At 39.2% G+C, this 26154-nt stretch overlaps 1 protein-coding gene across 14 annotated transcripts in view; it reads left to right on the top strand.

Annotated features, from left to right (window-relative positions):
* LOC105488234 (calcium voltage-gated channel auxiliary subunit beta 2) overlaps positions 1-26154 on the top strand; it is a 405027-nt gene that overhangs the window by 274914 nt on the left and 103959 nt on the right. The window contains exon 1 of one of the 14 annotated variants that reach the window (XM_011752122.3): positions 4344-6165. The exons of the other annotated variants lie outside the window; for them this stretch is intronic. Within the exon in view, the coding sequence (XP_011750424.2) occupies positions 6163-6165 (3 nt within the window). The 5' untranslated portion in view covers positions 4344-6162. Of the gene's footprint in view, positions 1-4343; positions 6166-26154 lie in introns of those variants that run through there. 14 annotated transcript variants of the gene reach the window in all.

Genomic DNA, 26154 nt, shown 5'->3' with positions numbered 1-26154 from the left:
GAGATGGGGTTTCACCCTCTTGAACAGGCTGGTCTCAAACTCCTGTCCTCAGGTGATCCACCCACCTCAGCCTCCCAAAGTACCGGGATTACGGGCATAAGTCACTGTGCCCAGTCACACGTATTTTATGTATTGGGACCTTTATGTGCCTTTTCCTTTGAGTAAAGAGTTTCACCTCCAGAGCGAGCTTTAAACCACTGCCGTCTTCCCTTCTGCTCTGCCATCCTTCTCCAGGCTTCAGCCGTCACTTGTAGTTTGTCCCTTTGGTCTTCGCCTCTCTCCTGAGTGCTTGGATCTCAGGTCCTCTTTTTGGATCTCTGTTGGTTCTGCCACCCACTTAAAATCGAGCTCCCAGTCTCTTCCTTTAAACCCTTTCTTCTCTGCATTTTCCATTTCCACTCACATTACCTCCATCCCTCCAAACCTGAAACCTTTGTTGAAGGGTCAGCAAATCTTTTCCTGTGGATTATCAGAAGGGAAATATTTTAGGGGCACGGGTCATGCAGTCTCTACTGCAACTACTCAGAAACCTGGATTTGGATTCCATCTCTGCCATGGACTGGCTGCCTGTCTTGTTGATAAATTACAGGTGAAGCTCAGTTTTGCCATTTGTAAAAGGACACTAACCTCTGTTTCACAGGATTCCAGTGATAATTGAGTAAGCTGTTACTTACAAAGCACAAGGTTCCTAGACCCGTCTTTCCCTACTCTGGCCCTTGTGATGGGCACAGGAAACTGGGACACACAGCACCTGCTGTGGAGCAGTTCAGGGTGTAGTGAGGAATCTGAATGGGAAGTGATCAAACAAGTGTCTTTGCCTCTTCTGTAGTTAGGTGTGGTCTTACACTATTTTACATGGTCACTATCAGCTTAGTTGTTTGCCACTTGGTGGTGAGTGCTGTAAGGTAGATTTGAGATGTCCAGGGACTGCAGACCTGCCTGGGATGTGACTGGCATTCACACACTTGCTTGATCTCACAGCAGTTGCCGTGGCAAGTCAGGTTGCATCCCCATCCATCCCAGTGATGAAGGCACAGCCCTTGTCTTCTGTACTCTAACTTTGAGATGTGTTCTCTGCTTCTTAGTCGCACGGGTGCAGATCTCTGTCTTAGTTATCAAGAGCAATTGAACTCTCTCTTGTTCTCACATGCTCTTTCCTGAGTAATACCAAGTATTCGGGAAAAAATTATACATTGCTGTCTGTTTATTTATTGTTATATTTATCTTGGCAATCTACCTGTTAAGCTAGTTTTAATTTTCTTATGGGTAACAATCACATGTTTTAAAAGGAACCTGATACTCTATCTGGTTCTGTGCTCTTTGACATGGATTTGTGGGTTTTATTAATGGAAGTTCTAGAAGGCTGAGATTTGCCCAGATTTAAAACTGTTCTTGTTCCAGAATCCTTGTAAGGACTGTTTACTACTACTGTTTTTTTGTTTTTGTTTTTGTTTTTTGTTTTTTTTTTTAAGACAAACTCTCTGTCACCCAGGCTGGAGTACAGCAGCGTGATCTCGGCTCACTGCAACCTCTGCCTCCCGAGTTCAAGCAATTCTCCTGCCTCAGCCTCCCAAGTTGCTAGGATTACAGGCGTGCACCACCACGCCCTGCTAATTTTTGTATTTTTAGCAGAGACAGGGTTTCACTGTATTGGCCAGGCTGCTCTCATAGACTTCTGGCTATTTCAAAACCATACATGGATTAAGGAAGGATTATTATAAACTTTGCAGCTCAAGCTTATTTTTTTTTTAATCTTAGAGCACGATAACTGAGTATCTTTGCTGTATCATTGTAAACACAGCTGTAAGTATGCAATTCTTCCCTCCCTTTTTCTCCACCAGATATGAACAAGGAATGACATGAAGACTTTTATGCAGAGCTTAAAACAGTGAACCCTCTCTGTTCTTATGAGTTTTCCCCTGATCAATGGCCAAATAAAAGATGTTGAAAACTCTGGAAAAAAGTAGAATTTGTTTAATAAGCAAACATTTGATGAGTGGTATTATGCTATCGAGCTAGGAGTTTAAGGAAGGGAAATTGGAGATGTTAGATGTGGTTTCTCCCTCAAGAAGCTCATGGTCTAATGGTCTTGCTAAAAATGTGTATCACTGAGTAATGTGGTAGCTATGAGACTTAAAGCACTGTAGGCTTGGCTTGGTGGCTCATGCCTGTAATCTCAGCACTTTCAGAGGCTGAGGTGGGAGAGTAGCTTTAGGCCAGGAGTTTGAGATCAGCTTGGGCAATACAGTGAGACCTCATCTCTACAAAAAAGAAGAAAAATTAGTTAGGTATGGTGGTACATGCCTGTAGTTCCAGCTACTCAGAAGGCTGAGGCAGGAGGATTGCTTGAGCCCAGGAGTTAGAAGCCACAATAAGCTATAACTGCACCAATATACTCCAGCCTGGGTGACAGAGCAATACCCTGTCTCTTAAAAAAAAAAAAAAAAAAAAAAAAAAAGAGCATCATAGGCCAAATGGCAAATGGGTGGACACCAGCACTGCTGGAGAAGGAAGTGCTGATGACCACAGAAGGACACAAATTATATAAGCCCCCACTGTTAGTGACTGTCCCTCTGGAGGAAGAGCCTACGTTAACCAGCAGTGTGATTGTCTCTAAAGTTAGCAAGATGATTGCTAACTGTGGGGTCCAACAAAGGCTGTTATTTTAGTTTAATTTCATTTTAAATCTCAATTCACAATTTACTTAACGGCCCAAGCATTTTTTCATCCTCATAACCATTCGTAAGTGTACAATTGTATTAAGTATTTCACACTGTTGTGCCACAGATCCCTAGAACCTTTTCATCTTGCAAATGTGAAACTCTACATCATCTGAACAACTCCTCATCCCCCCACCCCCCACAGCCCCTGACAACTACCATGCTACAATATTTTTCCTTTTTTTGTCTGCTCAAATTTATGGGTTACCTAAGACATTTTTTACAGGTATATAATGCATTGTGATCAAGTCATCCTACTCTGCTGTCAAACACTGAGTTGATTCCTTCCATCTTACTGTATGCTTGTACCCTTTAACCCACTTCTCTTCCTCCTCCTGGCACCCCCTTCTCACCCTTTTCATTCTGTTATTTTTCTACTCTTTATCTCCACATGTTCAGTATTTGTCCCTCTGTGACTGGCTTATCTCAGCATGATCTCCTCAAGATTCATCTATGTTGTCCCATGTGACAGAATTTCCATCATTTTTTAAGGTCGAGTAATATTCTATTACATGTATAGACCACATTTCTTTATCCATTTATCTGTCAATGGATATTTGGGCTGCTTCCACCTCTTGGCTACTGTGAATAATGCCGTAAAGTTTTGTCTGCTTGTTTGTTTTTTGAGACAAAGTCTCACTCTGTCACCCAGGCTGGAGTGCAGTGGCACAGTCTCAGCTCACTACAACCTCCGCCTCCTGGGTTCAGACGATTCTTCTGTCTCAGCCTCTTGAGTAACTGGGACTACAGGTGTACGCCATCATGGCCAGCTAATTTTTTTTTAGTAGAGACGGGGTTTTGCCATATTGGCCAGGGTGGTCTTGAACCCCTGACCTCAGGTGATCCAGCAGCGACAGCCTTGCAAAGTTTTTTTAAATCTTGAATTTTTTTTCAATGAGCCTGTGAAGGTGGACCATCAGCAAGTGGGAACTATAGAGTATGTTTCACAGTGGCTCAGTGTTTAACTTCCCATTGCATTGTTTTGCTTGGTCCTTACAAGTACTAAGTGAGGAAGGGAAAGCAGATATAGTTACCCCATTTTATGGGTGAGCAAACTGATGGTGGATATTGAAGGAACTTGCCCAAGATCACTGAGCTCGTAAGTGGCAGAATTAGGGCAAGGACCCAGGCTTCTGTCTCAAAGGCTTTTTTTTTTTTTTTTTTTTTTAATGTTCTTTCACCTCATCAAGGAGCCGCTTTTAGAAAGACACAGGCTTATGAAAGCAGAAAGTACATTTAAAAAAAAAAAAAAAAAGGCACCAGCTGAGAATACGTTAATGTTTCCTCTTTGTTTCATGGTCTAGAGAGATTAAGGAAATAAAAGCTTTTTTTCCTCTTTAACTATAAAAGCAAAAATAAAGCAGGGCAGCTATTAAGACAATTTTAAAAGTACAAACACCATCGTGCAACTTTTTTTGCTATTGAGTCTGGATAGAGTTTACAAGCAAAAAACTCACCTTTTGTCCTGCTTGTTAAAGTTTAGTTTATCGTCATAACACCACTGATGTGAAACAAGTCCATTTTTACACTTCAACATTATTTGAACAAAAATCTTGAGCTAAAAATTATCATTATCATTATTATTATTTTGAGACGAAGTTTCGCTCTTGTTGCCCAGGCTGGAGTGCAGTCACGCGATTTTGACTCACTGCATCCTCCACCTCCTGGGTTCAAGCAATTCTCCTGCCTCAGCCTCCCTAGTAGCTGGGATTACAGGCACACACCACCACACCCGGCTAATTTTTGTATTTTTAGTAGAGACAGGTTTCACCATGTTGGCCAGGCTGATTTCAAACTCCTGACCTCAGGTGATCCACCTGCCTCGGCCTCCCAAAGTGGAGATAAAAATTCTTGAACTTAATATGTTGTTAAAGGAAGACCTTCCAGGATGTCTGTGTATACCCTTTTCATGGTTAAATGGAGATACAAATGGAACGTACTTAAAACTATTCAAATATGCCTTTTCCTGTAGAGAAATGGAAAAATAATCAAACATATAGGAAACAGATTGAAGAATGCTGAAGAAACAAAATTTAAATAGAGCAAGGAAGAGAAAATTGAAGTTACCATAAAACGATAAAAAAAAAAAGATTTTATTAAGTGTTGCCTATTCCTAAGGGGAAAAAAATGAACTAAAAATTAAAGCAGCCAAAAATATAAAGTTAGATGTAACAATTGACTAGAGAAAGATGAGGACGAGTTATAAAGGAAGATTAGGAGACTGCTGTAGTGCAGGAGTGCAAGGTTGTGGTTTTTTGTTTGTTTTTGAGATGGAGTTTCACTCTGTCTCCAGCCTGGAGTGCGGTGGCACCATCTTGGCTCACTGCAACCTCCGCCTCCCAGGTTCAGGCGAGTCTCTTGCCTCAGCCTCCCTGAGTAGCTGGGACTACAGGTGCGCGCCACTACGCTCAGCAATTTTTATGTTTTTAGTAGAGACGGGATTTCAGCATATTAGCCATGATGAGCTCATGATTCGCCCGCCTTACTAGACCCTATTTGTAAGAAAGGAAAATGAATCACATAATCTGCTGTCAGTTGTTTATTCTGATTTCCTGCTAAAAATTATTTTGACTGATATTTGCAGGATTAACACCTGTGAAAGCAAACTAAATATGGCCTGAGAAGGACTCCATACTTCTACAGTTGAGTCCTCGTGGACGAACTGTAACCTAGCCAATAGGCAGATAAGATTGAAAACCTAACCTGGAAGTATGTGCCTGTAACAGTAACTGAGTCTTGGCCACTGCCAGCGGCCACACTTCAACCACTCAGATTGCTGAGTGTTCAAACTGTGTTCAAATAAGACAAATGCCAATATGTAACCAATCCAGCTATTTCTGTAGCTTGCTGCGAATTTCTGTATGTCACTCCTCTCTTTTTTGGTCTGTAAATTTGTTCTGACCACAGGGCATCCCTGCAGTCTGTCTCAATCTGCTGATTCTGGCGGCTGCCCGATTTGCGAATTGTTCACTGCTTAGTTAAACTCCTTTACATGTAATTTGGTTGAAGTTTTTTTAACACACTCATTGCTTTAAAAAAAAAATGGGGGTCAATTCTTGAATGTTTGAGACCAGTATCATGGTCTCATCCTGCCCTCCCTAGACTGGACAGGAAGTGAATTCAACAGGAAGTAGGTAAAATGTAAACTCTGATCTTGTCTTTGGCTTTCTTGTTTCATTCCCTGGATTTTTAAACAACCAACTATCCCTTTGTCTTCTGAGAGAACTATAGTCATCCCTGAATGAAATATTTATTGGACCAGTTGTAACCTTACATTTGAGTCAACCTACATTCCTTACGGATGAGAGTTAAGTTACAGGATCCTTTATGAGGCAACCCAGTGACACGCATCCCCAGGCAGAATTAAAGGAGATCTTTGGCTGTGACAAACTAAAGCCCTTTGGCTACGACAGAACAAGGAAAGTTACCATGGTTGAACTAGATGGTAAGAACTACTTGCTTCTCCTCTGAGCATGCTGTGACGTGCTTAATTCTATGAGTTTAAGTAGCCTGAGGACTCAATAGATCACATAATGGATACGCAAAATGGAGTATAGAAATCCTTTAGTAAGTAAAAATCTCCACGTGCTATATTCAGCACACTTGCATGGATCCCCGACATTGTGGTGTATGTTAGGCTAAGAGATAGAAAATGAAATGGTAACTGTATTATAATGTACATGACCATTCTCTTCAACTCTTTACTTTAAAATGGGAGAGAGAGAAGGTGACTCGGAACCCTAGGTCACGCAGCTATGACTGGACTAAGGTTATGAACTAGTGTCCATTTTACCACATGGTCCACCTACTGAGTTGGAGTTTCAGGGGTGGTAATTGAGTCAAGACCCTCTTATTCAAATGATCAAAAGTCCGATAAAGGTGTCTCTGGAAAAGAGGTCTTGTCCAGACCCCAAGAGCGGGTTCTTGAATCTCACATGGGAAAGAATTCAGGGAAAGTCACAGAATATATTTAAAACAATTTATTAGCAACTGCTCTATTACAGAGTAGAGCAGCCTCAGAAAGCAGGAGGAGGAATGTCCCTACCTTAAATGGAATGCTGGCTTATATGGGTTATTAACGTTAAGAATAGTGAACTTCATTACAAAAGCTCGTGATCAGCTGTGACAGGCTATTAGTATTGTTATTTTCCTATGTTACTATTGATTTCAGCAAGAGTTTAGGAGTCTACTACTATTTTTAAAGCAAAACTTCTATTAAACTAAGAATGCTTTTTGTTCTTAAAATGTCAGGACATTTCTATAAGTTCTAGGTTTTTATTTAGTTAGCATCATTAATTCATTCCCTCAACTGTAAGTATCTTATGACCAGGAGTGCCCAACCCCCTGGTAATGTAACCCAGCCAATTTGGCCTTATCTGGCCTTTGTTCAAGATGGAGTCACTCTGGTTAGGATGCCTTTGACCAAAGGACATATCCAAAACTTGAATGTTTTATCTCAGCCTAATACACTGATGAATGTATACTCCAGCATTAATCTTTTGTTATGAAACCAAGACCTATTCTTTAAGTAGGAGTCTGTGTATTAGTCTGGGTTCTCCAGAGAAGCAGACCTAATAGGAGATACACACACACACACACACACACACACACACAGAGAAGTATATGGAGATTTATTATAAGGAATTGGTGCACATGATTATGGAAGCTAAAAAGTTCCACGATCTGATCTGCCAACTGTATTTTTGGGGACCCAGGAAGGCTAATGGTATAATTCCCACTCCAAGAGCAGGAAAAAGACCGACAGATGTCTCAGCACAAGCAGGCAGGCAGCAAGAAAATGGGTGAATTCCTCCTTCTTCCACCTTGTATTCTATTCAAGCCCCCAGCAGATTGGATCAAGCTCATCCACATTGGAGAAGGCACTCAACTTACTAAATCCACCAGTTCAAATGCTCATCTCACCCCAAACACCCTCACAGACATATCCAGAAATACATTTAAATTTGCACCCTGTGGTGCAATCAAGTTGACACATAAAATTAGCCATCACAGTCTGCTAATTGAAGTTTCTACTCTACTTATATGACCATCTTCAGTCTAGAATTTAGTTAGACATTCATTTGAGTTTGACCGTTATCCATAGGAATTTGGGTTCCAGGAAATACAAGAAGAACTGAAAAGAATTTTTTTTTTAATTTAAACTATAGTCGTGTTTATGCCTCAAAATAATACTTTAACTTTTTTCCTAAATATTCTAGAAATTAAAGTTTACCAATCAACCATTTGTTATTAATATTATACTTTTGATTAATGACTTGATAAAATACAAAAGAAGGAAATGTATTTTTTAAGAGAGGAATTTGAAGAATTTTTCCCCTAAAAATTCATATGTATGTAAAAAAATATCTTGATCTTAGTAAAGGTCCATTTGCCCTTGTTAACTCTGGTCCAAGAAAACTATCAATTCGAGTTAGAAAAACAGTTAATCATCTTAACCTTGAAATTTTTCTTTCAATTTCTCTGAAATACATATATTTTATTTGTTTCATTGGCTGAAAAATGTTCAGAGTAGTATTACCAGTATGTGTTTGTTTGTTTTTTGTTTTTTTGTTTTTTTGAGACAAAATTTCATTCTTGTTGCCCAGGCTGGAGTACAATGGTGCAATCTCGGCCCACCGCAACCTCTGTCTCCCAGTTTCAAGTGATTCTCCTGCCTCAGCCTCCCGAGTAGTTGGGATTACAGGAATGCACCACCATGCCCAGCTAATTTTTTGTATTTTTTAGTAGAGACAGGGTTTCTCCATGTTGGACAGGCTGGTCTCCAACTCCCGACCTCAGGTGTTCTGCCCGCCTCGGCCTCCCAAAAGGCTGGGATTACAGGCCTGAGCCAACACGCCTGGCTCAGTATGGTATTTTTAAAAGGTTTTTTAAGTGGTTATTTTTTTCTGACTCATGAATATTTTTGAATATATGATAAAAATCTGTGAGCCCTCTCCAAAAAATAGCTTCTATATAAACAGCTTGGTTTATGTTTCCAGGGTCTCCACAGACCTCGGAAACAAACCCATATACCCTAAGGGTATACAAAGTACAAGAATCTCTTGTTAATAAGCCCAACCTTTATCCTTTTAGAGTGGCTGATGCTTGAAGAACTATGGAACGTTGGGGTGTATTTCTTTGCTCTCAGATACTTGCGAAGATTACCACATAAATTCTTAGAGTTCTGGGTTTAGCTATAGTGTTTAGTCTAGTGTCAAAGCAGAGGTTGGGCAAATATACACTACTCTAAATACTTTCTTGTGCTATAGCTGTTAAGCGTGTTCTAGTTTAAACAGTTGTCAGTGATTAGCGATTTTGATGTTCTGTTTTAAGATTTTGTAATGGTCTAGACGAACATGAACAAAACCAAAAGAATCGTTTCAAGTTTAGCAGATAGTAGGAGCTAATCTTTTCTGTGGTTTGGTTTGGTCACCTGCATTAGGTTGGTTTACTAGTCTGTGACTTTCTGAGTTGCTTTATCTTGTGTTAACGTCTATCAGATACAATCTCCGTATTGATTTCTGTTTATTCTTGCCTGGGTGATCTATTCCATTTGGATAACTAGAACACTCAGTAGCTCTCTGGAGGGACTTCTACCTGTAGATTACAGAAGGGTAAGGCTGTCTGATGCCCAGTTGTCCTTTTTCCCTGGATTAAAAAGAAACCTTTTGCCATCTTTCTGGCTTCTTGGGAAAATAAATGATATATGAAACGTTTGCAGCAGCAAGACTGTTTCCTGCCCAAAGGTTTAAGATTCCATGGACACATTTCCTGGTCTAGCATGCTATTGCTCTTTCTCATCAACTTTCCATCTCTCCTCACTCATCACTTCCCACCCCAAATATCTTGTTTGCGCATTCCTCTTACAGCCTGTTTCATAGCGTATTGGGTTATTTGTTTCTCTCACCAAACATGTACAATTTGGTGTACCTGGGACTGAGGAGTGGCCTGTTGACACTTAAAAAAAAATTTTTTTTAAGACGGAATTTCACTCTTGTCGCCCAGGCTATAGTACGAGTGCAATGTCACGATCTCAGCTCACTGCAACCTCCACTCCCCAGGTTCAAGCGATTCCCCTGCTTCAGCCTCCCAAGCAGCTGGGATTACAGGCATGCGACACCACACCCAGCTAATTTTGTATTTTTAGTAGAGATGGGGTTTCACCATGTTGGTCAGGCTGGTCTCGAACTCCTGACCTCAGGTGATCCACCCACCTTGGCTTCCCAAAGTGCCGGGATTATAGACGTGAGCCTTCCCGCCTGGCCAACACTTAAAATTTAATTTCTTTGTAGAGGCATAATAAATGTGTGTGGACTGAATGAATCACATGATCTGAGTGATAGGAAATGTGTGAATGGAATCCTAAATGTTTGGAGGTCATCATATTTTGCCATCTTTATCTTGTATCTTACCTGTTTTATGAAGTTATGTCTTGTTTCCACAATTACATGTGACCTCAGTGGGGAATCAGGATTGTCAATTATGTCTCCATTCCCAGTGTAGTGAGTGATACGTAGAATTGACTTTTGGTTGCCTTAGTACACTCTTTAGTGAAAAGTAGTGATTAAATGGTTTGGGGTGGAGGTAACATGAAGAGATGTTTTTAGAAAACTTTCTGTTAGTGCAGTACGATACCAAGGCATGGGTTGGAGGAAGATATAGTAGGAGGCGGTCTCTGCCAGCAGAAAGAACTCCCCCTCTAGGAAGCCAAGTTCCTGACTAGCAGTTGCCAAGGCTTTCTGTGTCCTGCCATAAGCAACAGTCCGTTCAAGCCCAGTTCCCGCAAAGCTGTTCTGTTATATAAAGATGAAATTATAAATACACTGGGGTATCTTTCAAGTAAAATTAACTCTGTATATTAAAATGCACATTATATGCATTCCACAAGCAAATGTCCTGAATTCTTGGTCCATGTGAAGTTTGATTATTGCAATTTTGGAAATAATTAGGGATATAGTATACTATATATATAGGGATATGTTATATATAGGGATATATTATACTATACTTATATGAAATATACAGTAACATAAAGGACTCAAGCATCAGACATAAAAATGTCTAATGTTCCCCTTCATGTGCGGACTATTGGATTATTCCATTTGCTTTTGTAATATGGGAATATGGCTGAAGAAAATAATGCAATGACATAACCTCATGATTACTGGAAAGAGTTTTTTCTCTTATTTACCAATAAATCTGCCATCATTGGAGATCAATATGTAATAACATTTTTCTGCAGGTGTTGACTATAAATATATTCCTATATAATAAAAATTTATTGAAAGTAGGATGTCATCTTCTCAATTTTTTTGAAAAATTAAATAATATATGTGTATTTATTATAGTGCAATAATAAAAACTCATGTACCTACCTCCACAATTACAGATAGAGAGTGTCACTAATAGCTTTGAAGGCTCTCATGTTATCCTTCCCCAACCTACCCTGATTCAGAGCAGAGATGCCCCAAAGTGGAGCTTAGCCCACTGAGTTCTTGGATTTGCCCAGGAAAGAATTCAAGGACAAGCCAGAGGGAGAGGAAAACAGCTTTACTGAAGAAGCAGTGTTACAGCTTCTTTGCTGCCCCTGCACAGCAAGGCTACCCCGTAGGCAGAGAGTAACAGTTGAGGGGAGTTTTGCAGTCGTATTTATACCCACTTTTAATTGCATGCAGATTAAAGGGCTGCTCCTGCAGAAATCTCTAAGGGAGAAGTAGTAATCATTGGGTCATTGCCATGGAAAGGGGTGGTGACGCCTGGGTGTTGCCATGGCAATGGTAAATTGACGTGGCACACTGGTGGGCGTGTCTGATTGAAAGCTGCTTTCACCTGGGCCCTGTTTTAACTAGTCCTCAATCTGGTAGGGTGTCTGAGACCCACCTCCTACTTCAACCCCCTCTATCAGAGTTTATCATTATGCTGAATGTGGTGTCTCCCACTCCCTTCCTGTTCATTATATTATGTCTTACCACTTATATTTATTTTCTACATGACATACTGCTTAGTTTTTCTGTGTTCAAACCATTATTTAAGTAGAATAATCAAGGTATTCTTTTGAGACTGCTTTTTTGGTTCAACATTGAATGTGTAAAATTCATTCTTGTTGATTTGTGTCACCGTAATTTCTTTTTACCAATATGTGGTCTTCCAGCAGGGGATGTGGCACAGTCTATCTGTTCTCCGTCCATGGGCATTTGAGGTACTGCAAATAATCCCACTCTGGAAGCATTTATCCGTGTCTCCTGACGCATGTGTGCAAGAGTTTCTCTTGGATATTGTAATTAGCAGTGGAATTGTGGGTTGATAAAGTATGTGTATCTTTACCTTTACTGGGCAGTTTTTAAAGTGGTTGCCTTCATTTATACTCACACTATTACGGTAGGAGAGTTTTATTTCACCATTACTTACAGTGAATGCTTTTCGCATTTAACCTTTTGTTTTCTTCTATGAAATGACAGTGCATGGCTTTGGACTATTTTTTAATTATTAAAATGTATGTTTCTTTCTTTTTTTTTTTTTTTGAGACAGAGCCTTGCTCTGTCGCCCAGGCTGGAGTGCAGTGGCCGGATCTCAGCTCACTGCAAGCTTCGCCTCCCGGGTTCACGCCATTCTCCTGCCTCAGCCTCCTGAGTAGCTGGGACTACAGGCGCCCGCCACCTCGCCCGGCTAGTTTTTTTTGTATTTTTTAGTAGAGACGGGGTTTCACTGTGTTAGCCAGTGTGGTCTCGATCCCCTGACCTCGTGATCCGCCCGTCTCGGCCTCCCAAAGTGCCAGGATTACAGGCTTGAGCCACCGCGCCCGGCCTAAATTGTATTTTTCTATAAATGTACAACAGGACTTCCTATATTTTGCATGTCATTATTTTTGTTGGTTATTCATATTGCTGAAAGGGTTTAATTTGTAGCTGCTCTTGTCATATTTATATAGCATTCTTAATACCAATCAAGTCCGATGTGTCCATCTTTTCTGTCGTTATTTGTGCTTTTGGGCTCTTGTTTAAGAAATTCTTTTCTGGCCAGGCGTGGTGGCTCATTCTTGTAATCCCAATGCTTTGGGAGGCCACGGCAGGAGGACTGCTTGAGCCCAGGAATTTGAAACCAGCCCGGACAATGTAGCAATACTTTGTTACTACAAATAATTGAAATATTAGCTGGCCATGGTGACAGACACCTGTGGTCCCAGCTACTTGGGAGGCTGAGTTGGGGGAGTTGCTTGAGCCCGGGAGGTCAAGGTTGCACCAGGCCACTGCACTCCAGCCTAGACAACAGAGCAAGACCATGTCTCAAAACAAAACAAAAAGCAAAAAGGAAATTCTTTCCTACCTTAGCCTCAGAAAGAGTTCTTCTATCTATATTTCTAATAGTTTTAACATTTCATCTTTCATCTTTAATTCCTCGATCTTTCTGGAACTGGCTTTTGTATATGGAGTGAGGTAGCAATCTGATTTCATGTAGGATACCTGTTTGTTCCAGAGCTATTTTTTGAATAACTTGTTATCTCCCCTTGGTCTGAAATGCCTGCTCAGTCATAAATCAATTTTCCACATATGAGTAGGTCTGTATCTGGGCTGCTATTCCTGTTTCAATGCCATACTACCTGAATTTCTGTTGGTTTTAAAATAAATACTGGTACAGTTTGGACATATCGACCCACCATATTCTTCCGGATTGAACTGACTATTCTTGGACCTTTCTCTTCTATGTAAATTGTATATACCATGTATGAAGTCCAACAAAAAAAGAAAAAGAAAAAACAAACACACCCCGCTGACAGTTTGTTTGGGGTTGCATTTAAGTCTGTAAAGCACCTTGGAGGAAAATGCCTTTGTTATAATATTGAGTCATCTTATCCATAAATAGGAACTATCTCTTCATTAATTTAGCTCTTGAATGTCTTAGAATATTTTCTATAAAGGTCATAGTTATGTTTTTTCGATTTGTTTCTCAATATCTTAATTTCTTAGTTACTACAGTCTCTCTCTCTCTCTCACCTTTCTTTCCCTCTCAAGTTACAGTTTCTGTTGGCTAATATAGAGAAATTCAGCTGTTTTTGTCTGAGAAGCTTTGTATTTATTAGTCTTTCTAAACTTATTAAATGCTTATGAATTTTCTGTAGATTCTTGGGTTTTCTATCAGACGTAGATAGGACAGTCATAGCACGTGGGTAATGAAAATTTTGTTTCTGGTTGGGTACAGTGTCTCAAAATTGCCTGTAATTCTAGCAATTTTGGAGGCCAAGCTGGGAGGATCACTGGAGGCCAGGAGTTCAAGCCTAGCCTGGGCAACATGGTGAGAATCTGTCTGTAAAAAAATAAAAAATAAATTAAAAAATAAAATTCTGTTTCTTCCACTCCAATCCTTTTAACTTTTCAATTATTTTTCATCTTACTATACTGGCTAGACTCTTCACTGCAACATTAGGTTATTCTTGTCTTAGTGATACTCTTTAAAAGCATGTATTTGATTTGGGTTTTCTGTAGAGGTACTTTATCCTGTTAAGGAAATTTTCTTCTATTTCTAGTTTGCTGGGGTTTTTTTAAAAAATTATGAATTGATACTGAATTTTATCAAATGTTCCTTTCCTACATCTTTTTTTTTTTTCTTTTTTTTTTCTTTTTTTTTTTTGAGACCGAGTTTTGCACTTGTTGCCCAGGCTGGAGTGCAATGGCACAATCTTGGCTCACGGCAACCTCCACCTCCCAGCTTCAAGCGATTCTCCTGCCTCAGCCTCCCTAGTAGCTGGGATTACAGGCATGCACCACCATGCCTGGCTAATTTTGTATTTTTAGCAGAGACAGGGTTTCTCCATGTTATTCAGGCTGGTCTCAAACTCCTGACCTCAGGTGATCTGCCCGCATCCCTTTTCTACATCTTTAAAGATGATCATATGATTTTTTTTGTTGAATTTCTTATTGCAGCAAATTCTATTAATAGATTTTCTACATGGAACTGTTTAATTGGATAAACAACATTTTCATGATGTTTTTAACATCACCTTTTTTAACATGTCACTGGATTTGACTCTTGAAGATTTTGAGAGGACGGTGGGGTTCTTACTGTATGTATGATCATGAAGGAAACTGGCCTCTACTTTTCCTTTCCTATCCTTTCCTCAAGCTGTTTGACACTGAAGCTACTGTCATGAAGTTTTTGTATGTTTCTTCGTTTTGATCTCTTTTCTCGGGAAGAGTTTGTTATGTTCTGATTATGGATTCCATGAGTATTTTCTATAACTCATTGGGAAAATTCCTAAACATGCTGCGTTTTTTGTACTTTGGGAAGATTTAACTATTGATTCAAATTCTTTAACAGAACGCTTTAGGGTTTTCACTCTCTTCTCATGCCAGTTTGGGCATTATAGCTTCCTAGTTCTTTTTCTATTTCATCTAGATTTTTGGAATTTTAGGCATGAATTTATTATCTCATTTTCTTAGGAATCTCTGCGGTATCTACAGTTACATCTTTTCCTTCTCTCAATTTTTACTTGATAAATCTTACTAGATATTTTTGAATAATATTTTCAGAGAATAAAATGTAGTTTTAATTCTATTTTCTATTTCATTAACTTATTTTTAAATTTGATTCTAATTTCTTTTTCATTTAAGTCAGGTACTTAGCTCATTATTTCTCAAAGTCTCTTTTGTTAATCACACAAGCTATTTACGTTTCTTTTTGAGAACCTGGTTTTCTGTATCTTACAAAAGTTCATATGTAGTATTTCATTATTATTCAGTTCTAAGTATTTTCTATTTTCATTTTGTGTTTTTTATTGGGATGGTGAGTTATTTATAAGTGTGCTAATTTCCAAAGGTATGTAGGTGATCCTACTATTGTTTCTGTCTCTGATTTCAGGTTTGTTGATTTCAAATGGGAGATAGCTCAATTTTTTTTTTTTTTTTTTTAGTTTAGTTTAGTGGGACAATATTTATCTTTTTAAAATGTAGCATTTACTCATCTTACTTTGGTTGTGATTACACATTTGCGCTTAGTTTGCACTACAAACTTATTTTGTCCTTTTTGCATGCTGCAGTTTTTCTTCATCACCTCTCAGCTCCCCATTTCTTTCTTTAAGAATTATTTTCTGGCCAGGCACAGTGGCTCACGCCTGTAATCCCAGCACTTTGGGAGGCCAAGGTGGGTGGATCACTGGAGGCCAGGAGTTTGAGACCAGCTTGGCCAACATGGTGAAGCCCCTTCTCAACAAAAATAGAAAAATTAGATGGGCGTGGTGGCACACGCCTGTAATCCCAACTACTCTGGAGACTGAGGTATGAGAATTGCATGAATCCAGGAGGCAGAGTTTGTAGCGAGCCCAGATGACGCCATTGCACTTCAGCCTGGGTGACAGAGAAAGACACTGTCAAAAAAAAAAAAAAATCCAGGAATGATTTTATTTATTTATTTTAATCAGATTTTTACCCTTTATTAGTTTGGAAGTTATACATTATAGTTCTGGGGTTGTTTAAATGGATACCTTAGAAATTTCAGCATGCATTCTTAAAATCTAAAGTTAACCAGTTAAGGACTTTGGAGCATTTAAGCCTGATAACTCCTACTTGATTTATATTTTTGCCAATAATTTGGTTTTATATTTTCTTAACCTTACACACCAAATATTTTTACCATTTATCTTTTAAAAATAAGTCTGTATTTGTTTACATTTATTCACTAAATTACTACTCCCTTTTCTTACCATTTCTTTCACATATCAAAGATTCCTTTTGATATCACTGTTGTTCTTGAAGCTTGTCATTGACAAGTTTCTTTCATGAGAAAATTTTTGACAATGAAGTCTCTTTATGTGTCTGAAGGAAATTTATTTATAGAAGATAGTTTTGCTTGAAAATGATTGTAGGTTTATACTTTTTCCTAGAACTTGAAAGATGGTATTTGATTGACAGTTGGCTTCTGACTGTTGAGGAGTCAACTCTCATTATAACCACATCAGTTCTTCATATGCAGTCTCTCTTTCTAACTCTTTCAAGTCTTCTGTCTTTGGTGTGGTGTCATCTCACTGTAATCCATCAAGGTACAGGTTTATGTTTCACTTTTTCCTGCTTCGGATTCATTGTGCCTCCTGAATATGAGGATTTGAGTATTTTGTCAACCCTGGAAAATCCTCAACCATTAACTCTTAAAAATTGAAAAGTAAATGAAGTAATCCAGCATTGTTAGGTATTCTTCGGTGGAATGTTTGTTCAAAATGTCAAGTTAGGCCAGGCATGGTGACTCATGCCTATAATCCTGGCATTTTGGGAGGCCAAGGCAGGGGGTCACTTATGCCCAGGAATTCAAGACCAGCCTGGGCAACATAGCAAGACTCCATCTCTACCAAAAAAAAAAAAAAAATTAGCCAAGCATGATGTTGTACACCTATAGTCCCAGGCACTCAGGAGGCTGGAGTGGGAGGATCACTTGAGCCCAGGAGTTCAAGGCTGCAATGAGCTGTGATCATGCCACTGCACTCCACTGTGGATGACACAGCAAGACCCTGTCTCAAAAAAAAAAAAAAAAAAAGTCAACTTAGCTCCATTGCCAGAATTTGCAGATACATTAATGAGGTTTTACACCACATTATTTTATCTAAATTTTGGTATAATCTTCTATTTATTTTACAATTATTTACTTGCTTAAGCAGAAAATCAAGAAAATGCAAAAAAAATTAAAAAGGGACATATTACCTAAAATACTAGGGAAGAAGAAACTGTTTTATAAGTAAAATAGGCCAAATGTCAACAGACATCCAGGCTACTAGAAAATAATGAGACATGTCTAAACACACAAACCTGTCTTCGAACCTCTAGTCACAGGTTTGTGTGTTTAGACACATCTCATTATTTTTGCATTGTTTGCATTGTATATTTCCATGAAATGTGGAGTGAGGAGGGAGAGAAAAGACATTTATTTTTATCCCCTTTAGTTAAAATTACATATCAGGAGTTTTTTTCTTTTTTTTTTTCTTTTGAAGGTGCAGGTTAACTTCTAAAGTTTTCTCCCACCTGCACAACATAGGGAGACCCTGTCTCTCAAAAAAAAAAAAAAAAAAAAGAAATTAATTATCTGGGTGTGGTGTTGGAGGCCTATAGTCCCAAGTACTTGGGAGGCTGAGATGGGAGGATCCCTGGAGCCCAGGAAATTGAGGCAGCAGTGAGCCGTGATTGCACCACTGCACTCCAGCCTGGGCAACAGAGTGAGACCTTGTCTCAATCCATCAGTCAATCAGTAGTAAAGTTATCTCATTACAGTTCAATGTCTCAACATAGGACTGAGTAGAAGGAAGCCTTCTGTCCTGTGATTTGTGTTGCTCTGATACATTCCTAACAAGAAACTATTAAGAGGGGTACATATAATTCTAACATGTAAATGTGTTGAGGGAAAGGTGAAAAGTACATATTACTTGATTCCTACTTATTCACATGGAAACCATTTTTGTATTTGCAGTTAATGTCAACAAAAGGGATTAAGAAGATAATCTCTATCATTTATATTTGGGTCTGGTGAGATGCTTTTGTATTTATATTTCTATTTGATGCCTCCTTTATCTGAGATTTTATATATTTTTTTAAATCTGGAGACAGGATCTCACTCTGTCATCCAGCTTGGAGTGCAGTGGCATGATCACATAGTAGCTCACTGTAATCTCAGCCTCGTGGGTTCAAGCAATCCTCTCACCTCAGTCTTCTGGGTAGCTGAGATAACAGTAGTGTACTACTACGTCTGGCTAATTTTTTTTTTTTTTTTTTTTTTTTGAGACAGAGTCTTGCTCTGTTGCCCAGGATGAAGTGCAGTGGCTGGATCTCAGCTCACTGCAAGCTCTGCCTCCCGGGTTTACACCATTCTCCTGCCTCAGCCTCCCGAGTAGCAGGGACTACAGGCGCCCGCCACCTCACTTGGCTAGTTCTTTGTATTTTTTAGTAGAGACGGGGTTTCACCGTGTTAGCCAGGATGGTCTTGATCTCCTGACCTCATGATCCGCCTGTTTCGGCCTCCCAAAGTGCTGGGGTTACAGGTGTGAACCACCACGCCCGGCCGTCTGGCTGATTTTTAAATGTTTTTGTAGTGATGGGTCTCGGTGTGTTGCACAGCTTCGTCTCAAACTCATAGGCAAGAGATCCTCCTGCCACAGCCTCCCAAAATGCTGGGATTTTAGGTGTGAGCCACCATTCCTGGCCTGTCTGAGATTTTGTAAGACTTGAAACAACCACACAGTATTGATTCTTCGTCCATTCACATTTGCATGTGGGTCCAGAAAGAATCTGCTTTTCTATTGATGCCTCAAGTAGGTCCCAAGCTCTTCTTATAAGTGTATAAAAATCTATTGCCTTTTCCTATGGTTACTGCTTGTGAGAACAAACGAACTCGATTTATATCTAGAATGAACTTCAGCAAAGTTAGTGAAAAATGTCAACATAAACATAGGCTTTTCCTCTGAAAATCTATGATATGAAAAATCAAGAGCTGATCAGGCTTCTTCGCTTTGTTTAAGAGCTTTACATATAAATTACAATATTTTTCTCCTTAAAAAAGCCAAGACGAGGAAATTAATTGAGATGGAATTATTGTCTTCTCATTTGATAAAAAACTCAAGAAACAAAATGGATAAGCCCCAAAGATATCTTTGTTGACCCCATTGAATCTCATTTCTTTGGTTTTTTGTTTTTTTTTTTTTTTTTTTTTTTTTTGAGATGGAGTCTTGCTCTGTCGCCCAGGCTGGTGTGCAGTGGCACAATCTCGGCTCACTGCAACCTCTGCCTCCTGGGTTCAAGCAATTTTTCTGCCTCAGCCTCCCGAGTAGCTGGAACTGCAGGTACATGCCGCCACACCCGGCTGATTTTTGTATTTTTAGTAGAGACAGGGTTTCACCATATTGGCCAGGCTGGTCTCGAACTCCTGACCTCGTGATCTGCCTGCCTTGGTCTCCCAAAGTGCTGGGATTACAGGCATAAGCCACCACACCCAGCCCAAGACTATTATTTATGTTTTTAAAGAAATATCAATTAATTTTAGAAATAGAGATGGTGATTCCAAGTCTTAGGGGAAAAAAAAGCTCTGTTTTAATTATCGAAAATGTCAAGCTACTCACTAAGATTTTTCCCTTGACTTGTAACTAGCCTCAGTTTAAACAAATACCACATATATTCTATTTGAAGTAAGATTTAAAATTTTAAATGTGACAACAAATCTGTCACCCAAAAGCTTCTCCACACTCTTTGATAATCCTTCCCTCCTGCCCCTTCTGATATCCTGATCTGCGCATTATCTCGGTTGTAGTAATGGTTTTACAGGTAATCATATAAGTTAAAACTTAACACAAATTGCACTCTGTGGAGGGATGGATGTGTGTGTGTGTGTGTGTGTGTGTGTGTGTGTGTGTGTGTGTTGCTGTTCCTATACCTCAATACTACTGTTAAAAACAAAAATGGAAAAATACATTTTCAAAAACATTCCAGGCCAGATCCAGGGACTTCCACCTGTGTTCCCAGCACTTTGGGAGGCCAAAGGCGGGCAAATTGCTTGAGCTCAGGAGTTCCAGACCAGCCTGGGCAAAATGGTAAAACCCTGTCTCTACAAAAAAATTACAAAAATTAGCCCAGCATCATGGGGTATACCTGTAGTCCTAGCTACTTGGGAGGCTGAGGTGGGAGGATGGATTGAGCCAGGAGGCAGAGGTTGCAATGAGCCAAGACTGTGCCATTGTACTCTACCCAGAGTGACAGAGTCAGCCTTGTCTCAAAAAAAAAAAAAAAAAAAAAAACCCTCTGGTAAAAAGAAATTCATTGTATTTCAAAGCAACAGGAAATATGGCCAAAATAAATATTTTAACACCTTTGAGATAAAAGAGATGACTGGTGTCAGCTATCTTTTTTTTTTTTTTTTTTTTTTTTTTTTTTTTTTTTTTTTTTTTTTTTTTTTTTTTGAGACGGAGTCTCGCTTTGTCGCCCAGGCTGGAGTGCAGTGGCCGGATCTCAGCTCACTGCAAGCTCCGCCTCCCGGGTTTACGCCATTCTCCTGCCTCAGCCTCCCGAGTAGCTGGGACTACAGGCGCCCACCACCTCGCCCGGCTAGTTTTTTGTATTTTTAGTAGAGACGGGGTTTCACCATATTAGCCAGGATGGTCTCGATCTCCTGACCTCGTGATCCGCCCGTCTCGGCCTCCCAAAGTGCTGGGATTACAGGCTTGAGCCACCGCGCCCGGCCTGGTGTCAGCTATCTTTTATGATTGCCCAAATATTGCTTCCCTTCGGGCTTCCTGTCTCTGTGCTTACAGTTTTTTGCCTTATTAGAAAGTGACTGTTTAGATAACACTATTCATTAAAATAAATATATGTACATGCATATATTGATATAGATTTATTTGAGATCTTATTAGGTACAAGGCAGTATGCCAATGCCGCATGCGGGTAGATACAGCAAGATGATCAAGATAGAATATTTCATGCAAGGGGACCAGCATATTCCCAAGAGCAGGAGAAAGAGCAAGATTGGTTTTAGAAATGGCAAGCAGTTTAATATAACTGTATCAGCGACCACAAAGAACCAGTTTGTCTTCTATAAAGCCAGGCTACTTTACAGCATTTCTCATAATTCAATTTTAGTGGAGACCAGGTGATGGATTAAGCGTCCAGTTCTGCCCTGCACAGACCTCTGTTGATTGTAGTGCTGTTGTGATCCAAGACCAAGCACTTAGGAAAAATAGCTGATGTTTCTGCAACTCAGAAGCTTTGTATGAGTTGCTTTGGTTTATTATAGAGTGTTAAGAAGGTTTAAGAATCTGTCTGTGCTGGTGATAGCTGGTCTTGGTAAAGAAAAGCCCTTTCTCATGCAAATACTAGATGTGATGAAACGATGGGTCTGTGAGCGATATTTAGGGTTTATAACTATATTTTTTTTCTTAAGCTAGTCAAGTACAGTGTTGAGAAGGAGGAAAGAGTGGAACAAGGAGTCCAATCTGTAACTTGTAGCTACATTACAAAAATAATTTTAAGAATTATGTAAATACTTATAGGGAACAGTAAACGTGTTATGGCAAGTTTGAAACTGTCTATCCCCTAATCCTTTTTTCTACCATCAAAACTATTAAATCAGATGTTTTTTGTTGTTGTTGTTGTTGTTGTTGTTGTTGTTATTGTTTTAATAGCTTGGAACTTCTTGGAACACAATTGTGTTAGAACATACTGTGCTACAGTATTCCTATCCATTCCAGCAAGAGCTTCAGTAGAGTTGTACATAAAGCTTTACCAGTTAATTTTGAGCTTTCTCTGAAAAGCATATGGCATGTTTTATACAGAAAAACCATTTTAAAACATAGAACACTGAGAATTTTGGCCATAAACTTAAAGAAAATGGTTTGAAGATAGGATCTTCTAATTCATTATCAGAGTGGGGAAGAGATTTCTCATATGGTATGATTTTAAAGATATATTAAAAACAAATTTATAGTATTTTGCATTGAACTCTATTCATGGTTTAGTCAGGAAGACAGAAACCATTTCAAATATTTCAGGGATAAAGTGATTTAACACAGGGAATTAGGAATGTACAAAATCTGAAAGGACTGAAGGAATAAAGTCAGAGAAAGCTGCCAGTTCTTAGGGTTGCCAGTATCTTTTGGGCAATCAAGAAGTTGCCAGAATTACTAAAAATCAATGCTGATAATTGCAGTGACCTAAAGCATTGGGTGGGTGATTTTCAGGACATAACCTGGAATAGCATTCCCCAAGTGTTTCAGTCTTGTGACCACTTTACATTCTTAAAAATTAATATGATGATTATTATGTTTTTTATAGAGACAGGGTCTTGCTAGGTTGCCCAGGCTGGTCTCAAACTTCTGGGCTCAAACAGTCCACCCACCTTGGCCTCCCAAAGTGCTGGATTACAGGCATGAACCATTGTGCCTGGCCCTTAAAAATTTATTGAACACCTCAGAGAGCTTTTGCTTATATAGATTATACCTATTGGTATTTTTTTCATTAGAAATTAAAACAGAAAAATTTAAATCACAAGCATATACAAGCAGGCACTCCCCTAGCCATCAGAGTGATAACATCATCAGAGGTCACGTAGTGTTTGAAAAATTCCACTCTACCGTCATGAGAGAACGAGAGTATTAAAAGGCAAATAATGTCTTAGTGCCATTAAGAAAATAGTTTTAACCTTGTGGAATCCCTAAAAGGACTCTAGAGCTTCTAGGGGTTCCTGAGCCACACTTTGAGAACTGCTGGCCTAATGGAACTGGAAAGTCTCTGGTCTGCTGGAGCCCACGTAGATGCATTCTGCTGATAGTGGAGCAATAATCTGGCTTCTCCCCTGCCTTCTGCATGTCACACAAGTGCTTCTCATTGCAAGGAGTCCAACCTGGAACCCCGTTGGCAGAGACTCTGAAAATATCATCCCTAGGAATTCATGCCGTTTGATAGATGGGAGAGTATGAGGCAGGTGGAGGCATAGTGCCAAGTTGGCAATAGACACTCCAACATATTTCATTAAAAACTGTGAAAATCCACCTTAGTTGACAATAGGTGGCATCTATGTGAGCAGAAAAATTTCTGAGAGTAGGGTCTTCACTTTTCCTGAAACTCCCTACTCCTTTCCAGTGATTACTTCTTAGTGATAGTGATTACTATCACATCTTTGATAGTAATAAGATCATGAAATAACTATCAAATAAATCTTTGACTGCTTTCCCCTGCATGTCTTTTTTGAGATAGAGTCTCATTCTGTCACTCAGGCTGGGGTGCAGTGGGGTGATCATAGCTCACTGCAGCCTCAACCTTCCAGGCTCAAGTGATCCCACCTCCTCAGCCTCCCAAGTAGCTGAGACTACAGGCACACACTCCCACATCCAGACAATTTTTGTACTTTTTTTTGTAGGGATGGGGTTTTGCCATGTTGCCCAGGCTGGTTTCAAACTCCTAGACTCAAGGGATGCACCCACCTCGGCCTCCCAGAGTGCTAGGAATACAAGCATGAGGCACTCCACCTGCCCCACAACCAACCCAAAATTTTTAGTAGGTTTGTTTATCCTGAAACTTTGTTTTTGTGTGCACCTATATGTGCAATCACTCATCAAAATTATTGAGATCTACATGGAGCCCGACCAATTCTGATCCTCTTTGGAGGGCTCAGAGCATCTGTGAGCCCAGAACACTAGTGGTTTTGCATAAATGAACTCTTGAAAGTATGATAACTTTACTATAAAGTGCTTAGATCATTTTTAGAGAATTGATAAGTTTAACAAAAGGAGAATTTCGGAATGAAAATGACTTTTCCACCTTCTATGAGGAATGTTTTAAAAGATAAAAGTTGTTAGCTATTACCTTGAAAATCTTAAGCTGGGTGCAATAACTCACAAATAGTGAATTAATTAATTTAAAATGTATGGTCATTAATGATGTTGCCAGTAAGAGTTCTTCCCCTCTTTGGTAGCGAAGTTTAGAAACTTTTGTTTCATTTCAACTTTGAACAAAATCCTAGAGGCCATTTCAAGTATACTTTGCTAACCCAGCAATTTTGGCAAGAAAGTATAAACTTGAGCCTTATCGGATAATCTATTCATGGAGAACAAAGCAGAGAACAATAGCGAAAACAAAAATCTAATCAATCAGAACAATGCTACTTCTTTTCTATTAATCATTGCCACATTTCTCTTCCCTGTCCTCCATCAATAGATCAAAATTAGAATAGGACTTGCAGGTAAAAATTGGCCCTTGAGAAGGTATGTGTGGATTACTTTCATTTGACTTACATGTGACTTTATAGTCAGAAGTACTGTTGCTTGCAAAGCATATTTGTTTATTTATTTTTTTAACTCAAAAGCACCTGAAAAAATAATCAGAGGTTTTTGTACCTATAAAATGTCACTGGGTTCCCATTACATGTAGATGCCAAAGCCAAATGAGCTTATACAACTGAACAAAAATAAATCATGTTTATTTTTTCCATATGCACTTAGAGAATATGCAAAAATAAATGTTCAGAAATAAAAATTTGCCAAAGATTGCCACATATGCCTGAATATAAGATGAGGCTTTTTTCCCCTCAGAATTATTCTTCAGAAAAGAGAGAGTCACCTTATATTTGAAATCTCACAAGATCTCCCATGGCACAAGAAGTACATTTTCCATTACTTTATTTTGAACAACAGTGTGCTGCTTGCTGGAGATACATTGGCCTGCATGATGTCAATCAATCTTATTTTGGTGTGTTTATGTAAGTCACCTGATACATTCAACTTACATGTTTAAATAGAGATTTAACATTTATTTCTAGAGACATGATGTCACAATTGTAAATATTAGATGCCATGATAAACTCAAATATTCAAAACAAATACTGTTTCCAATTAGTTGAATAGAAGTTTCCATTAGAAAGGGGTTAGGTGACCCAGTATCTCTAGTGATATCCACAAGACAGGTGAGAAATTTTCAGATGGCTTTTTTTTAGTTAAATATAAATAAGGATTTGGAGAGAAGGATACTTCTAAGTTAGTGAAGTTGGCCTTCGAACAATGAGAGGTTATGGGCACGAAACCCCCACACAGCCAAAATCCATGTGTAACTTTTGACTCCTCAAAAATTTAACTGAATAGCATACTGTTGACCCAAAGCTTTACCAATATCATAAAAAGTTGGTTAACACATATTTTGTGTGTTAGATACTGTATACTGTCCCCAGAGAAGAGAGAAAATGTGGGAAGACCACACAGATCCTTTTGTTGCCAGGCTGGAAAATGGCAGACACCATTCTGCACACATTTCACTGGCCAAAATTCAATCACTTGGGCCAATCTAACTGCAAGGAAGGCTAGACATTTAGTTGTCTATATTCAGAGGAAGAAAATGGAGTTAGTAAGCATCTTGAATCTCTGCCACAGTATTTGACTCTCTCTGACAGCACTGAGAGTCAGCCACAAGATATTTATTCTTTGTAAAATGTGACATCACCTTATATTTGGAGTCTCCTTCTATTTGGGCATATATAGCAGTTGCCTCAAAACTTCAAAGTCATAGAAAATTATTTATGGCTAGATCTTTTAAAGGGTTTTGTAATCGAGGCAAATTGACATAGAACATGGAAATTTATTTAAAATGTTTGGAAACTTATTATAACTGGAAATATATTAAAACTCAGGGGAATGGTCCTGAGTCTGGGAGTATCTGGCTACCTGGCCCAGTTAGATTTTTTTTTTTTTTTTTTTTGAAACGGAGTCTTGCTCTGTCGCCCAGGCTGGAGTGCAGTGGCCAGCTCTCAGCTCACTGCAAGCTCTGCCTCCCGGGTTCACGCCATTCTCCTGCCTCAGTCTCCCGAGTAGCTGGAACTACAGGTGCCCACCACCTCGCCCGGCTAGTTTTTTGTATTTTTGGTAGAGACGGGGTTTCACCGTGTTAGCCAGGATGGTCTCGATCTCCTGACCTCGTGATCTGCCTGCCTCAGC

Source organism: Macaca nemestrina, chromosome 9 (genome assembly GCF_043159975.1).
Source record: "Macaca nemestrina isolate mMacNem1 chromosome 9, mMacNem.hap1, whole genome shotgun sequence".
Lineage (NCBI taxonomy): Eukaryota > Metazoa > Chordata > Mammalia > Primates > Cercopithecidae > Macaca > Macaca nemestrina.
The sequence above is the reverse complement of the archived record's forward strand: the minus strand, read 5'-3'. Positions and strand labels throughout refer to the sequence as shown.